Genomic DNA, 16,926 nt, shown 5'->3' with positions numbered 1-16,926 from the left:
TATACAGTAGAAGAAACAAAAAAAGTTGCAAAAAAAACAAACTTACCTAAGTTAAAAACTGTGAGGCAAAAATAGAACTAAAAATATGCAAATATACAATTGTGGAACTTTAGTCATATAAAGGTGTCCCAAAGATAAAAAATTATTAAAGTTGAAAAAAATATAATAAAAGTTAGTAAAATCTAGTAACCCTAATATGTAGAACAATTATGACAGGTGTTTTAAGTTCCCGTCAAAGCTATCCATGAAAGTCTGATTGTGAACAAACCATCGGACTGAAAGTTATCAATCTAACATTTGACACCTCGTCAGGCGTATTAAAAATTGTGGTCCGTTCACAACACACTCATCACCGCCAACTATGACACCAAATTTAAATAAACATTTGTTATAAGGATTCTTTTTTAATTTTTTTATAATTTATATTTTTGGTTAACACATTTTTTATATTACTCTAATTTATATTAATTATTATTTTCTGGAGGCAAACGATTAAAAATAAAACCGCTTGGTTCCATACTTTATATTCACGCTGTATATATGTATCTATCTATGAAAATTTCGAAGTTATGGGAGTTTAAATTTTGACTATTTATTTCTTTTGGAAAATAATTTTCCAAGTTTTTTTGCTACAGGCTATTAGAAGAGGAAACAAGGAAGCTGTATCCTAAATTGTAACTTTCTTTAATGTTATTTGTGGCTTTTATTGGCAAAATTTTTGTACCTTTATTAAACAATTGTAAAAAACGTATCATCAGTATTATTAAATAGATTTTGGGGAGGTGATTTCTTAGATCAAAATAAGAAAAAAGTTCCTCTGCTATACATTGGTGAAAAGAGAGAAATGTGCAAAACTAGTTGTCTTTTCTTACCGATATACTTTTCGTTTTATTAAATCAAAAAATAAGCAATTGAAAAAACAAAAAAAAAAGATAAAGAAAAATTAACGTTTATAAAAACTAAAAAAAAATTGAAAATTTGATGTCTTTAGCCATAAAATAAAAACAGTTTATTTTTCTTTAAATTGCTGGTGGGGTAGTGTGAATTAAGAACACAACATGGTCTCCGTCTGTTTTTGATATTTGACAGCTTCTGACATTTTGGTATTAAAAAATTAACGTTTCTTCCTGGTATTAGGTTTTAATAGGGCTTAAATGACGATTGTTATGATGATGAGGGTTTAAATATTAGTCACAAAACAGTTTTCCTCAATAAAAGTGAAATTACAAATAAGTAAATAACCTACGTGACAGTATGACACACTTTTGACGTACGTCACTAGCTCTGTGTCACATTTGTTAAAGTGAGATAAATCACCTGACCAACCTAACGCAAAGGGAGAGAACAACAAGGCTGTTTATAAATGTTGGAAAGAGATAGCAATTTGGTACGTATTTCGAATTTATTTACATCATCTGAAATTAAGATAGTATAAAAAGAAAAACGTTTAATATGATTTAGTCATTTTATGTAGAATTTTCAAGTTGCACAATGATTCATTTCAAATTAAAACTATTGTTGGTTTTGTTTCTGAAACTAACGCATGGGACAGAAAGCCATTATTTGCCAATCCCTAGAAACCAAGAAAATCTCTATGATTATTCTTATTTGGTAAGCAAAAAATAAAACAATTCTATCAAAAAACGAAAAATTGAAACAGGTTCAAATTTGGATCGTTGACAGAGACTTCGACTTTTGTTCGGGTGCATTCATCACTCAAAAACATGTGATAACGTCTGCTTCTTGCTTAATTGATTTAATAGATTATCCTGAAGATTTTGGTGATGACCCTTATAAGTTTAGAGCAACTGATTTTCTTTCTTCTACCAACTTTTCTATCTCAAAATTATCAGTTTATCCACAATACGTGTATCCATATTTACACAACAACATTGCAATCTTAGAACTAGAAAAAAGAGCTAATGTACAACCAATTCCACTAAATTTTGAGCCCCTTTCTGCTACTTCATTATGTGACAATGTATTCTGGAACAGATATGTTCAGGTAATTACAATTTTTCGTAGAGTTCAAAATGTTGCTGTTTGGTTTTAGAAAAACAATTCGCTGGTTATATCATCCACAATTTATCCAGTCAGCATCAAAAAGTGTACAAATGTCAGTATGCCGCTTATGGAGACATATAGATATGGAATGATTTGTGGTGAATTAGTATTTAAAAATCCTAATACTACTTGGGAAGTAAGTACCTACAGATGACCCAAAGGGGGTGCGTAATCGGTCTATAATTTGTTGTTTGTGTTGTATACAGATTTGTAAACCAAAGTTACATTTTTTAAATAGAACACTCTATATATTCTTACATTATTAGTTTCTACGTAAAAAAACAGTGGTGCAACACTTTGTATACAGGGTGTCCTAGCGAATTGAAAAAGTCCATTAGTGATCTTTAAATAGTAAAATTTAAAAAAATGTAAAGGACATTGATAGATACTAATCTAGCGCATCACCTAAAGTCTGTTTTTTTTAATGGAAATTACCAAGTCAAAATTTTGATGAAAAAATTGGTAGCAGCTTATTTCCGTAGCCACAAATTTTGTTTGTTTTTGTCCCTAGAAATATTGTTAAAAAAATATGGTTATGTTTTCATGCAATTTTGATTTTGTGTTTGTTCTTTGTAAGCCTTTATAACCGAATAACAAGGATCACTACCTACTGTCCAAAGACAGAATTCCGTGCTAATAATATTGATAGAACCCCAATGTTGTGGACAAAAATCAGCTTCTTACTACAAAAACTTTAATAAAAAAGGGTGTCTATACAGAAAAAAGATATTTTGCAAAAGATACAAGCAGGGTTTATGAAAATCAGCAATAAATTTTGTGTAATTTATTAAAATAAACTCAAAATTGATGCATTTTCTAAATTCTCCTTCGGCTTTAGTTTCAAAATTGTTACTTTTTCAATTCGTTTTTTAAAAACGGTGCAACCAGACCTACTAATTTAATTGCGTTCTTTCTCTTTGATGTTTATGTTGTATTCTCATAAATTTCTTACTAAAAGTTACAGAATTTTAGCAAACCTACATTACAATCTGCGGCTAAATTTTAGCGGTGGTCTTTTTCTGATTTCTGCTTGCACACTTTTTGTTTTCAAATTATTAAAAACTGTTCGCGGTTTTCAATATGTCTCCGATTTTGTGTTTTCATTTCTAAATTTTTTAGACGATTTTTTGCTGACTTTTAATGACATTTTTTTTAAGCAAATCAAAAGCCGGAACTGCCAACATTCTTTATTAAAATTACCATGAATGAATTTGTTAGAGGTGCCAACGTTAAGACTGTTTGACATTTCTATTTAATAAAAAAACAGACTTTAAAATTATTTTCAACCATACAGCACGTTCCAAAAATAAGTTACGATACAAACTTGTGTTTTTTTAAATGAAACATTGTATGTTTCTTTGCATTTTTGGAAGTAATGTTTTAAAACAATGTTTTTACGTGAAACTTTAATTAGTCGATTTTGCTTAGTTTTAAAAATAAGATTTTTTGACGAAAACATGCACTTTTTAAAAATTTATTACACAAAAACTAAGACAGCTTGAACAAATTTTTTCTTACTTCTGCAAAGAAGAAAGTACGGAATTAAAGCTGTAGCTTCAAGTGTTTTCCATTTGTAAACATTAATAAATTAAGAACTTTGTTAAAAGTTAAATAATTAAAAAAAATTAAATGGGACACCCTATTTTTCATTTTTGCATCTAATAGATCGATAAATTGTCTACCTAAAGAAATAAACTTTTATGTTTAGAATTGATAAATGAAAAGATATTTAACATTTAATATTAATTGTAGCAACAATGCCTATTAATATCTAAGCATTCTTGATACTATGGCTACCATAGTAATTCCATCACGGATTACTTATCTGTTGATTTATCCAGAGATTGTAAAAGTCGTTATAAATACTGAAATTCGAATTATTTTATTGTAAAAATAAAGAATAATGGATTCAGTTTAACACAAATGTGATTATTAAGTAATATTTCTTCTATCTATTATGCAACTGTACACTTTGGCTACTGAAACAATAGTAATTTTTTTTTTTAATGTTTAACGTTAAATATCTTTTAAGTTATTGATTATAAACCCCTAAAAGTAAATAATTTTTGGAAAGACAATTTAATAATTTTTTAAATGCAAAAACAATAAATTGGGTGTTCCATTGAAATTTTTTAAGTTATTGAACTTTTGACAAACGCCTTCATTTTTTTATCTTTGCAAAAGCAACACACTAAGAAAATGCTACAACCTTATAGCTTGTACCTTCTTCTTTGTGGTAGTAAAAAAAATATTTCTAGATGTCTTAGTTTTTGTGTAATAAATTTTTAAAAAGCGCATGTTTTCGTCAAAAAAACCGTCTTATTTTTAAGACTATGCAAAATCGGTCAATAAAAGTTTAGCTTAAAAACAGTGTCATAAAAATCTAAATCCAAAAACGCTAAAAAACATTTAGTGTTTCATTAAAAAAAACACAGGTTTGTATTGTAACTTATTTTTGAGACATGCTACATAGTTGAAAATAATTTTAGGCGATGAACTAAATTAGTATCTATCAATGTCTTATATAATTTATTTTTAATTTCATTATTTAAAGGTCAATTTGTCCTTTTCCAACTTGCTGGGACACCCTGTATAATAAAAATTATTTTAGACGATGCACTTGTTTGGTAAATCTACCAAATGTTGAAAACGGCATGTCAATGTATCAAGTAACAAAAATGTTATAAACCGATTACACACCCCTGAGTCAGCCTGTATGTTTGAACATTTTGATAATTTTTATTTCTGGTTAGCCACATGTAGATACACCACTTGTTTGTCATGGGGCTTTAAGTGGATTTTTTTTGCTGTTTGAAGAAGATGTAGATTCGTATTTATTTACTGATTTACAATATTATCTACCTTGGATTATGAAAACTACGATATCGTTAGATTTGTCGCAAATACTTGCACCTTAGTGATAGCAATATGTTTATTCTAAAATAATTATATCTTGTAAAGGGCGTAGAAAATGGTAAAGGGTAAAAATTGGTGAAGCTTCAATTAGGTAATATTCGAATTACTTCTGTGACGTTGCGAATGGCGGAATAGCTTTGTTCGCAGTGACAATCCTGAACTAGTTCAGGCATCAAATTCATGAGCGGTACACAATCTAAAGTTTATTTTGATTACGTCCGTTTAGAATTTGTTCTAAAAATGCTCCGCGAACAAAGCTAATAACGAGTCAGTCTTATGGCCCAGCTTTGCCATGAATAATTTGAATTATTAATTAATTTGTAACAATTATTGTTTGAATAAATTACTGAGAAATTGAATGAGTGTTTATTTCAAGAAAAATAATTGTTTATAATCTAATTCAGTCTTATGTAAAAATAAAGTATGTAAAATAAAATCCTTTGTCTTTCTCCTAACAGGAATAAAATAAATAAACTGGAAATATTTTGAATATTTTCCCTCTTCTTTTGATTTATTTTCCAGAAAAAAAATTTAAGTAAGATAAGATACCAGGAACATAGAAGAAATGTTTAAAAAATTTAATCTGTCAAAAAATTTTGACATTTATTTTTTGACATTTGACATTTTTTTATGTGTATTTAATAATATTATTGACTTCGTGTTTTTTTTATAATTATTTAGTAAAAAAAAAAATTTTGACAATAAAAGCTTCAAATAGCTTTAAACAGATTTAAACTTTGTTTCCTCTTCTAATAGCCTTAGAAAGTTATTTTTCCAACAAAATAAGTAGAGTCAAAATGCAAAGTTTAAACTCGCATAACTTTTATTTTTATTTTTATAGATAGAATTTTTTTAACATTTTCTCCATGTTCCTGGTATCTAACCTTACCTGGCTTTTTTCTCTTGGGCGCGAGTTATGGCGCTCCCTGTATATTACAATATGTATATCAAAGTGGCCGCTGAGCCGCTGTGTTTTTTGTTTTTTTCCATTAATTATATCGCTACTTTTGACTTTAAATGTTTCGAACAAAGTAAGTTTTTCCATCCTAATTTCTGAAAAGAAAGAGGCCAATTACCTCTCTCATCTGTCAAAATTATATTAAAAATATATGTAACCTCTCAGGAAGGTAAAAATTTTAAAAACAGAAAAACATAATTATTGCTAGATTTAATGGTAAAACTGAAATATAAAGAAAAATTGTTAGTTTTGAAGTTTTTCTTGCTGGATTGTAGGAAAAATTATATGTATTACACAAGTGTTGGAAAGTAACTTCTACCCTTGAGATACAAATAACTATAACTTATTGTCTCACGTTTTAAACACTAAAATGTCAAATTTATTGTTCCTTTTTCTTTAATTCCACTCAACAAATTATTTTATCTTACAGGTTGAGTTTTTGAGCTACCTTAGACCATTGTTTTCGGTGATAGAAATCAAATATTATTCACAAGTGAGATAAAGTACTCACAAGTGAGTAAATTTGACTAATATATTATATTTACTATTATATTTTTATAGGTGAATATTTTACTTGAATGAAACTTTGTTTTTTGGATAGTTGCACATGTAAGATAAAACGTCGTATATCACACGTGATCGAAATACCATTATGAAACTCGTGAGAATTCTCACTCGCGTATAATGATGCATTTCTATCACTTATAATATAATGTACTATAATACTGATGCTTAATGAAGAAATAAGAACTAAACTTGATAAAATAAAAGAAACTGTATAAGGTGTTATTTTTGTTTTATCCAATTGCATACAGTTTTTATACATATCTATTATCTGTCTTTTTTTGTTTTGCACGATCACACTTTCCGGAAAAAAAAGAAATGCTCGAATTGCCCACAATATTTTTTCTACGATTGACAAATACCCTTATTTGCGTCGTCTCATTTTTGTAAAAGATGATCAAATAAGCAAATATAATTTCATGGTTTATGCTCCACTACGAATTCATCGGCTAAAAAAATATTCGAATGGGAAAACCAACACAACTTATTGTCTTATTTATCCCAGGTAAATAACTCGTAATTTTTTTCTCCTTTTCTTCCTCTCCGGATTTATCAACATCTCAATTACGTCGAATGAAAGTTTATGTTGTATCCGAAAGCGATAAAACTTCTTAACGGCCGTTAACTTAAAAGTTTTACAAATGGACAATAATAAAATAATCTCTCAAACGTCCCGAGGGAATTTGGGGGATATTTGTGACGTTGGAGAGTCACTAGAGGATTTAAAACCTTTCTCAAGTCGAAAATTCATTTTTTAAACACGTTTAATACTATCATAAAGGGACAAAATTATAATTCTTAAATAAAATTTTTATATTTTGTAAGGTTGGTAGTGTGCATTTGTAATTTAAATACTAAAATAAAAAATAGTAAAGACTAAAACTTTTTGCAACCAGTTTCTTTTTTTAAAGCACTCATTTTAGTGGTGAAATGAGTGAAAATCTTATTTTTACAAGGTTGGTAACGCTTAAAATTTTTAATAAAAGTGTTGAAAAATTTAATAAAAGTACTTGTTTTTTTATTACTGTTTTCAATAGGCAAGGCTTTTATTTAAAATTTTATCATTACTTTATCATTACCAACTGTTTAAAAAATAAATTACTAAGTGTTTAAATCAAATCAAAAAACCGAATTGATTCCATTTTTAAAATTTGCGGCAAAAATTTATTAAAACACTAATTTTGGTGCTAAATTAAAACGAATTTTTATTATTTTTTAATAGGTTGGTGGCATTTTTTGCATTCATTTTTTTTTTAAATAACATGAATGTTTTTCTATTTTTTTAATGCAATCAATAGTAGTGGTTTATTACAGTGTAACCAACCGTGGCTCAATTATTTAACATTTTAGTAAATTATAGTGCTACCAACTACCAACAACGATTAAAAATGAAGTTTGTTTAAAAAGTTTAAAATAAGTATATAAAAACCCTCAATTCAGTGATGAAACGAGAGGAAATTTTATCTTTTACAAAATTGGTAACACTTAAAATTTCTAAGCTTTTATTACCTATTACATTGCTACCAAGTGTGACAAAATTTTAACTTTATATTACTTTTTACAATTATATGATGTTTGTAGCATTGTCTCTGTTTTTAGTGTTATTAGATTGCTACCAACTGTATCACTAAGTCTTAAATGAGTAATTACACCACTCAAATCCCTGCTTTTAAAATTCACTTATTGTATTTAAAATTAAATAAACAAATAATTGAACTGCATGTTTTTTTAATTTTTAATTGCAATGATAATGGTTTACTGCAGTGTTACCAACAACGGCCAAAATTTTAGTAATATTGTTTTAGTTGTTTTTTAGTAAAAAAGTGATGTTTTTGTACTCAAAGGACGTACTCGTAATTTTAACACTACAGTGCTGCCAACCGTTTTAAAAAGCGTGAAATTTGAAAATGAAACACGACTAAAGGTCAAGTTTGTTTAAAAAGTTTTAAATGAGTCTATTAAAGCACTCATTTCAGTAGTGAAATAAGTGGAAATTTTATCTTTTATAAGGCTGGTAATGCTTAAAATTTCTGACATTGCTACCAACTGTAAAATTCCTCAAAATTTTCAAACTATATGAAAGTTTTAATATTGATCCTATTACATTGCTACCAATTGTATAAAAAATATATTATCAAGTGCTTAAATAAATTATTTCGGCACTCAAATTTACAAAATTTGTGACAAAAATCTATTTTAGTGCTAAAATAAAATGGAATTCCAGTTTTTTACAGTTAGCGTATTTATTTGTGATTTTAACAATAACATTTTTACCAACTGTGATAAAATTCCTCAGTTTTAATAAAAAAAAATCACGTAATTCGTAGAATTGTTGAATTATACAGGGTGAATATAAAATATGATACCAAGCGTTTTTTAATCATTTGCCTACAAAAAATAATAATTAACCCAATTTTTTTTCACATTTTTTATTAGCTTTTCTAAAATATTCTTCTTTTTAAACAAGGGAATTTTTCTTTTTATTTCATAAGTTTTCTTGTAACTATATTTTTTTGAACGACTTGTTCATTTTCTTTTCTTTTTCTTTCGGTACGTTTTTTCTCATTATCATTTTCTTTTCTCAGTGTAAAAATTGACAATAAAAAAGCATTTTCATTATTATATGTGTTTGTTTCGTTTTTTTTATTACAAATTTTCTATGCTTCATTATTTTTTTGGATTTCTCTCAGTTTTTCTTTCTACTTATTTTCTTTATCTGATGGTTTGTCTTCTTTTTCTTTGTGTACATTTTTTATTCTACGTACATTTCTCTATAATTATTTTGTATTTTTCTTAAACGATTGACTAATAAAAACTAGCAAAAAAGAAAAAAAGCGAAAGAAAAAAGTAAACACATACTTTAAAAGAATGAAGATATTGAAGAAAGAAAAAATAAACAAATTATAAATACAGGGTGAATATAAAGTATGGATCAAAGCGGTTTTTTTAATTATTTGCTTTCAGAAAATAATAATTAATATAAATTAAAATATTATAAAAAATGTGATTATATTTTGAGAACGGAATTTTGTGTTTTGTTTTTAAGTTATGTAATTTTTTTAAGTAGTTAATTGTCTTAGATCATAACCTTTATGAGAAAAATTGTTTTATAGTGGGTTGCCTATTAAAAAAACAATTGTAGAATCCAAGAACAAAAGACAATTTCGAAAAATTTGCTTCTTGATAAAATATCATATTTTTTTTTGTACTTTATACAAAAAATAAATAGTTTAAGCAAAAAACGTTTGGTTCCATACTTTTTATCCACCTGGTATGACGTTGTTACATTGCAACCATCTGTGTAAAAAAATTGTTACTAACTGTTTAAATGACTCATTTCGGCACTTAAAACCGTGCTTTAAAAATAAATTTTAATCAAATCTCTCTTTTATTTACAATTTTTTTTTGATTTTGTTCGATTTTTCGTGCTTTTTAAATGCAAATCGTCAAAAACAAAGCACTCAAATCGAATCTGGTCGCATTTTGTGTAAAATAATTCGCACGTCGGCCGGAATTAAAAATCGCTGAAAAGCTGCGAGCTTTCGGCCGAAAAGCTCCGACAGAGGGATGCATTCTACAGGTGTTGGTAGCAAGTTTTGATCGCAAACGTCTATAATCCCAATGCAACAAGTTGTGATTAGTATCAAAACTGCGTTTCGCAGCATCACAAACTTTTCAAATTTAGGTGCTTTAGTACCTTACTGGTAGTGACATTCCGGTATTCGGCTGTAGTGGTCGTTGTTATTTGTGTGGAAAATTTACGAAGCAGGACCGGACTTAACCGTAAGTCGAAAACACACCTGACTTATCACTAATTTACACAATTTTGATCGAATTCGTGAAATGTCAAGAAGAAAAATTAATTTTCTCATTTTCTCTCTCATTTTGTTTTTGATTTAATTTAATTCGGGTTTTGTGGAATTAATTAATTGATGACAAAACGCTAAATGGACGTAAGTAATTAATTAATTTACAATTTTAATTAGTTTGTCACGTGATTTAACACACGCACCTAATAGAATCAAAATACATTTATTATCTATCTTTCGCTTTATTGAACATTTTGACTGATTGCTCTCATTAAAAGCTTCATAAAATCGAAATTAAATGTGTGATCAATCCTCTATTATCGTACCTGAATCCTACTTAATCAAAATTTATGAGAAAAAAAATAAAAAAATTTGATAAATGTGGTGCAATTTTGCGTGTTTTGTTCAACTTTTTGATTTTTATTAAAAAGAAAGCTGGTTTAATGCGACATTCGTGCAAAAAAATAATAAGAAAAGAAGTATTAGAAATTCAGATTGGGAAACATCTCAAATACACCAATTTGTTAATAATTTTTCTGCGCTTATTTTGAGGAGGAAAGCAACAATTTTCATTATACAACGCAAAATCAACCCAATTTAATTGAAAATTAACACAGTTTTTCGACTTTATAATTTTTCAAATGCAGATGGTAGAAAAAATTTGTATACCACACGTATTATGAACAAATCATAATTTTATTTTGTGTAAAGTTATAAATAAAAGATAGCAAAAATGAGAAAAAAAATAAAAGTAGTCCGGATTTTTTTATTGTAGATATTTCATGTAGATAAAGGTGAAAGAAAAAAATGTATTGTATTCTGTGAATTTCTAAATTAAAAAAAAATTAGAAAAATTAATTATAAAGATTTTTAAAGAAAACATTTTTAAAGTGAAAACAAAGAATTGTAAGGAATAGTTAACAGTAACACCGTTTCTTTACTTTATGATTTTACAAATGTTGGATAGTAGAAAAAAAATTGTATGCCACACGTGTTGTAAACAATTTTTTGACTTTAATTTATGCAAAGACGTAAAAAAGTGGCATTTTTGGAAAGTAAAAAAAATGAGATTTCGAATAAGGGTGAGAAAAAACGGTGTTAGGTACCATACTGTGAATTTCCACATATAACAAAAATTAATACGGTTTAAAAAACATATTTTTAGCTTTTGCGAGTCGTAGAAAAAAATTCGCATGTTTTGCTTGTTTATTGTATGCATATAATGTAATGGTTTTAAAAACTCCAATAAAAAAATTATGTCTATATGAAAAAAATGTAGTCTCAAAAATTTTTATTTTTTATTTTAGATGTTTTAACTGTAGAAAAAAAAGACTACGTGTACTATAAGAAAAAAATACAACAAAAAATTTAAAAATAATCATAAAGAATGAAGCAGTTAACAGTTAACACTGTTATTTCGTTACTTATGATTTTTCTAATGTAGGTAGTAGGAAAAAATGTATATCACACGTATTGTAAACTAATTATCACTTCATTTCGTGTAAAAACAAGAATAAAGAATAGCGTTTTTTTAAGTAAAAGAATAAAAAATATTCAATTTTAATATAAAAAAATTAANTTTAGATGTTATCAAAGTGAGGGATTTTTTTTATTGTATACTGTGAATTTCTGCATGTAAGAAAAATTAGAGAAATTATTACCGTTTTAATTTTTTTTATTTTAAAGTTTTGTTGAGTCGTACAAAAAATATGGTATGCTATATTGTATGTATTTGAACAAAATAATATTTTAATTTTAAAAACTTTAATAAAAAATTTCATGACAATATGATAGTAACTAGCAGTTGTTTTAAAAATTTAGATTTTTTACGGTAGGTAATAGAAAAAATCTTGGCGAGACTACGTGTTCTCCAAAAAAATACAACAAAAATATAAAATAAAAATAATTATAAGGAACTGAAACCTTGTTCCAAATTATTCTATTTTGATTATAGAAAAAATCTGTTATAATATCTGTGTCAATAAAGAGCTAAACATTTGATCACGTATTGTTTGAACTTTTCTACACTAGAAAATCCAGTTAAAAAAGTACTTATTTTATAATTTTTTTTATTAATTTTCGTAATCTACTAGGTGAGTCATAAAATAAGAACTATTAAAAATTACTGTTAATTTTCCTATTCTGTAAAGGTAATTGATCGAGTCGAAGCCAGCACATCCTCGCAAATCCCTTGAACAAATTGGACGATATTCAAGGACTTGTTGGCTTATAGAGGTTTAGTTTGAAAGATGAAGTGTCAAGCAAGACATTTCCGTATGTGAATTTAAGAAGATGAAAAAAAAATCGCGGTATTTTTAGTCCTCGAGAGTGCTTTTAACTGCCATTAATTCATCTAAATTCCTGCATTCGTAAATTTAATTCTGAATTGATTGATGTGACATTTGCACAATTTACACTTGTTTGAGTCGAGTTGCCGCACTTTGATACACTCCTTTTCGCTATAATTGGATTTGAACAATTTCTCCTTTATTAATTTAACAAAAATTAGGTAAAAATTTTTTGACACACCTTGTATGTCTGTCAGAAAGTAGAGTACAGTCCTGGAAAATTTGACCCCTTTCAAACTTCAACGAATTTCGAGGCGATACAGTTTTGCCAACTAGTACAAAAACACAAAATCCCCATCCTGGGGTCCTCAATTGTGACACACCCGATATAAGATTGTACGGGGGGTGTTTCGGAAGTGATTTGCCCGTGGCCTGCGGCCACGTCTTTTGAAACTTATTTTATTGTATGGGGTCACTAGGTTACTCAACGCCCTCTTTTCAGCGAAAAAATGTTTACTATCACCGGATTTCTATAGCTTTATAGCTTTCTCTTCAATGCGTCTCTCCATCAAAATTCAACTTTTTCATCACGAAGCCAACTAGATTCGAGTTAAACACACGATTAAAGTTTCGTAGAGTCGAGACGTGGGCTTAGGAAAGTGTCCGATTTGCATTTATGGCGATATGATTATGGTTCGCTTGCTGCATCCGAATGGGGTATTTTCGACAATGACTGGCTTTGGGTTTTGTTCGGTTTTAAAGGCGATAAACATCGAGGAAATGGGGAGAAAAATGCAATGCGGGATGTTCGCTCATTTAATAAAAACTCGCTTTTATTCGGGGAGAAATTTCAAAGTTTGGGAAATGGAGTTATGTAGGAGGCGTTGAAACGTCAACAATATGCTAAACTAGTATAGATAACAAATTCGGGAGAAAAGTACGAGTTTTTGTGTATTTTTTTATTGACATAAGAAGAAAAGAGCAATTTTTCACTTGCGTTAGAAAAAAACTTACATATGATTTATAAAAACATCCTTAAATGAAGCAATTTTGAATGGGAAAGTGGCAGTATTAAAAATTATTATTTTCTTCTATAAACTAAGTACAGAAAACTGTCTTTCTCAAATATACACAATTTTGTAGTAATTTTAGGCTAAAAAGATATTAATTTTTGTACTGGTAATTTTCTGAAAACTGCATTTTTTTTATTTACCCTGTATTTAGGTATTTTCTGTTTACATATTGTATCTCAGATTTCAATAAAGAAAATAGTTTTTAGTTTTTTGTACTAAAAAAAATTAAGAAAATTCTTTAAATTATTAGTTAATTAAATACAATCACAGAAATTGAAAATTTTTATTACTCAGCCTGTATTTTTCCCATACAGGGTGCGCCAGAACTCGCGCCCCAGAAAAAAATTTTAAGTAAGATAAGATACCAGGAACATGGAAAAACAAATTAAACAATCCCTATCTTTAAAAAAATTTTGACATTTATTTTTTGACATTTGACATTTTTTATGTCTATTTAATAATACTGATGATCTTGTACATGTTTTTTTTTACAATTATTTAGTAAACGTACAAATATTTTGCCAATACAAATAACATTGAACAAAGTTACAATTTAGGATACAGCTTCCTTGTTTTTTCTTCTAATAGCCTGTATCAAAAAAAACTAGGAAAATTATTTTTTCAACAGAAATAAATGGAGTCAAAAGATATAATAAATAACCTCAAAATTTTTATAGATAGACTTTTTTTAACATATTTTCCATGTTCCTGGTATCTTATCTTACATGGCATTTTTCTTTGGTGCGCTTGTTCTGGCGCATCGCATTTAGAGATTAAGCAAAATTTTCAAATTGCAATTTTATTAAATTTGCATAAGTGTTTGGATTAATTATTTAAAATTTATTAATTTGAGTATCCATTATAGTATACCATATTACAGAATTGTTTGCCTATAATTAATTTTTTTAAGACAACTATTTTTATTTAGAAAATCATTGGTTTCTTATGTGAAATAAATGGAGAAAAGTATACTTTTTATGTAAAAAATTAAACAAAAAAAATGAGGACTTTTAAAACCCACCCTGTACATATTCAAAATTCAACAACGGAAACAAATAATAACTTTTGTAGTAAAATAAGATAATAAACTATTAAATTACCTATTGTATTACTTAATCACAATAATTACAATAATAATATTAATTTAAACTTAATTAATTTACCAGAGTGTTATTATAAATATACTCCATATCCGAATTGCTTGTCTATAATTTATTTATGTCAAGGCAATATCCTCATGTCTGAAAAAAATGCAAAACAAAAAAAAACAAGTTTTTATATCTTTCATATGTTTTTTTTTCTTTCATACACAAAAAAACCTTTGTGACTCACTCTGTACACATTTTTTCCATACATATGTTACCTTAAAAATTAATAAAAATGTTCAAAGTGAAGTTACATTAGTGTCAGAATTAAAATTATTTATCACAAATATACCAAATTTCCGAATTGTTTGTGTATAATTTATTTTTAAAACAAAACCATTTTTTTCAAAATATAATTATTATCTTTTGTGAATTATGGTGACTAACTTAAGTTTTTATTTTATTTGCACAGATAAGTATTATTCCTTTCTATGATATAACCGTCGATTTTAATGCTTCCAACAAAAAACACTCTGTATACATTTTTTCCAAATATGGCACTTTAAAATTTGGAAATATATTCAAATTGATTAATTTGTTTGGTATACTCTATTTCAGAATTGTTTGTCTATAATATACTTTTGTGGAAATATGTCATATTTGACATTTTCGCGAAAAAACTCTGAATTGGTTTAAGATTTTGTTATGATATAACCGTCCACTTTACTGCTTGCAACAAAAAAAACACCTTGTATACATATTTTTAAAAATATGGCATCTTAAAATTTGACAAAAACATTCAAATTGCAATTTTATTTAAATTAAATAAGTGTCAGAATTAAAATTGAATGTCATCATAGATATACTCTATTTCCGAATTGTTTGTCCATTATACTTTTATCAAAATATGTTAAATTTGAGATTTACGCGAAAAAAGTCTGAATTGGTTAAAAAAATTTCATCGTTCGCTTGCAATAAAGCCCCAATCTGTCACCCACAAGAATCCTTTCATTCAATCGACTCCATCACACACGTCCAAATCGATAATTAATAGTTTGACGTTTTACTCTCGTCCACTAAATTAGCCCCTTTCTCCTCGTGTTGTAAATTTTTTCTCTAATTGCATTGCTACTAAATGCTTTCAAGTCACTTAATCCGAATTAGGCGAATGTCACGAATAAGCTACATTATACATCGATAAGGCAAAAAGCCACGCTTTCAATTTGGATTATGTAATAAAGCGTTCTCGCACCTGAATCTGAATTTAAAGAGAGTCTATAACCGGATTTCGAGACGCTAATGGTGTCCCTTGTGTTGCAGATGTGGCGAATAATAATGACGAGTTTGTTGTACGTTGTTGTGATCGATGGACGACCGATGGAGCCCTTGGAAGGGCCCCTGTGGCAGGATATGTCCATTTCGATGCCGGAAATTGCGATCAGAAGACATCCGGATGATCACAGTCAACGAAACTTACAACAAAACATATACAATCCAGGTAAAAAAACGCATTTTTTTTATTACCCACGATGGAAACAAATTTAATTTACATTAGTTTTGCACGCTCAATGTGTTTAAGTTGCATTAAATTAATTAATGTAATTTTCTGTCTATACAGCATCATAGTTGGTCATGCTCGTTACTAGATCTAGTTACAGTGGACTGTCACTCAAAACGACAAATTTTTTTTAATTATGAATGCGTTTTCAGTTTGTGACCTCACTTTTTCACATTAATCTGGTTTTATTTGAATTTATTATTTCGCTTCGACATTTCATTCAATAAAAAAATCCTTTTTTGGCTTAAAAAAATCTCTTTAGTTTTGTAATTGCTTGTACTCAAATTTTTTAACAATTTTTACCACAATTTTGTTAAAAAATAAGTGATTTTTCTCATATTTTATTTCCACCAATAATTTTAATGATTGAAATTACACAGAGTGTTGGCTAAATATCGAATTAATATCTGTTAAATTATAATAGTTTCATGTATTTGAACAAAGCAGCACGTTTATGACTAGCATAATAACTTAATAAAATAACATATCATATTTTTAAAAATGACATTACTTCTGTAGCCAACTGTATTTATTTGGAATAATACTCATGTACTTGAGTCTCTAATACAAATGATTAATTAAAATTACTTAAAGTAATAATTATAACTCTG

The 16,926-nt window shown here is 27.7% G+C and overlaps 2 protein-coding genes across 2 annotated transcripts in view; both read left to right on the top strand.

The window, feature by feature from the left end:
• Positions 1 to 1,476: 1,476 nt before the first annotated feature.
• On the top strand, positions 1,477 to 5,339 carry LOC123009940. Its single transcript, XM_044406529.1, has 4 exons — positions 1,477 to 1,611; positions 1,661 to 2,005; positions 2,054 to 2,200; positions 4,818 to 5,339. The coding sequence occupies exons 1-4, from the start codon at positions 1,492 to 1,494 to the stop codon at positions 4,980 to 4,982; spliced, it is 777 nt and encodes a 258-aa protein (XP_044262464.1). The 5' UTR covers positions 1,477 to 1,491; the 3' UTR covers positions 4,983 to 5,339.
• A 4,852-nt stretch (positions 5,340 to 10,191) lies between these two features.
• Positions 10,192 to 16,926, top strand: part of LOC123009955 — a 9,346-nt gene continuing 2,611 nt past the window's right edge. The window contains exons 1-2 of the mRNA XM_044406551.1: positions 10,192 to 10,285; positions 16,078 to 16,255. Coding sequence (XP_044262486.1) covers positions 16,078 to 16,255 — 178 coding nt within the window. The 5' untranslated portion in view covers positions 10,192 to 10,285. The remainder of the gene's footprint in view (positions 10,286 to 16,077; positions 16,256 to 16,926) is intronic.

This window comes from Tribolium madens, unplaced genomic scaffold (genome assembly GCF_015345945.1).
Source record: "Tribolium madens isolate multiple individuals breed KSU strain unplaced genomic scaffold, Tmad_KSU_1.1 Scaffold_7;HRSCAF=85;Tcas5.2_LG10, whole genome shotgun sequence".
In the NCBI taxonomy this organism is placed as follows: Eukaryota; Metazoa; Arthropoda; class Insecta; order Coleoptera; family Tenebrionidae; genus Tribolium; species Tribolium madens.
This window is presented reverse-complemented; position numbering and strand designations above follow the sequence as displayed.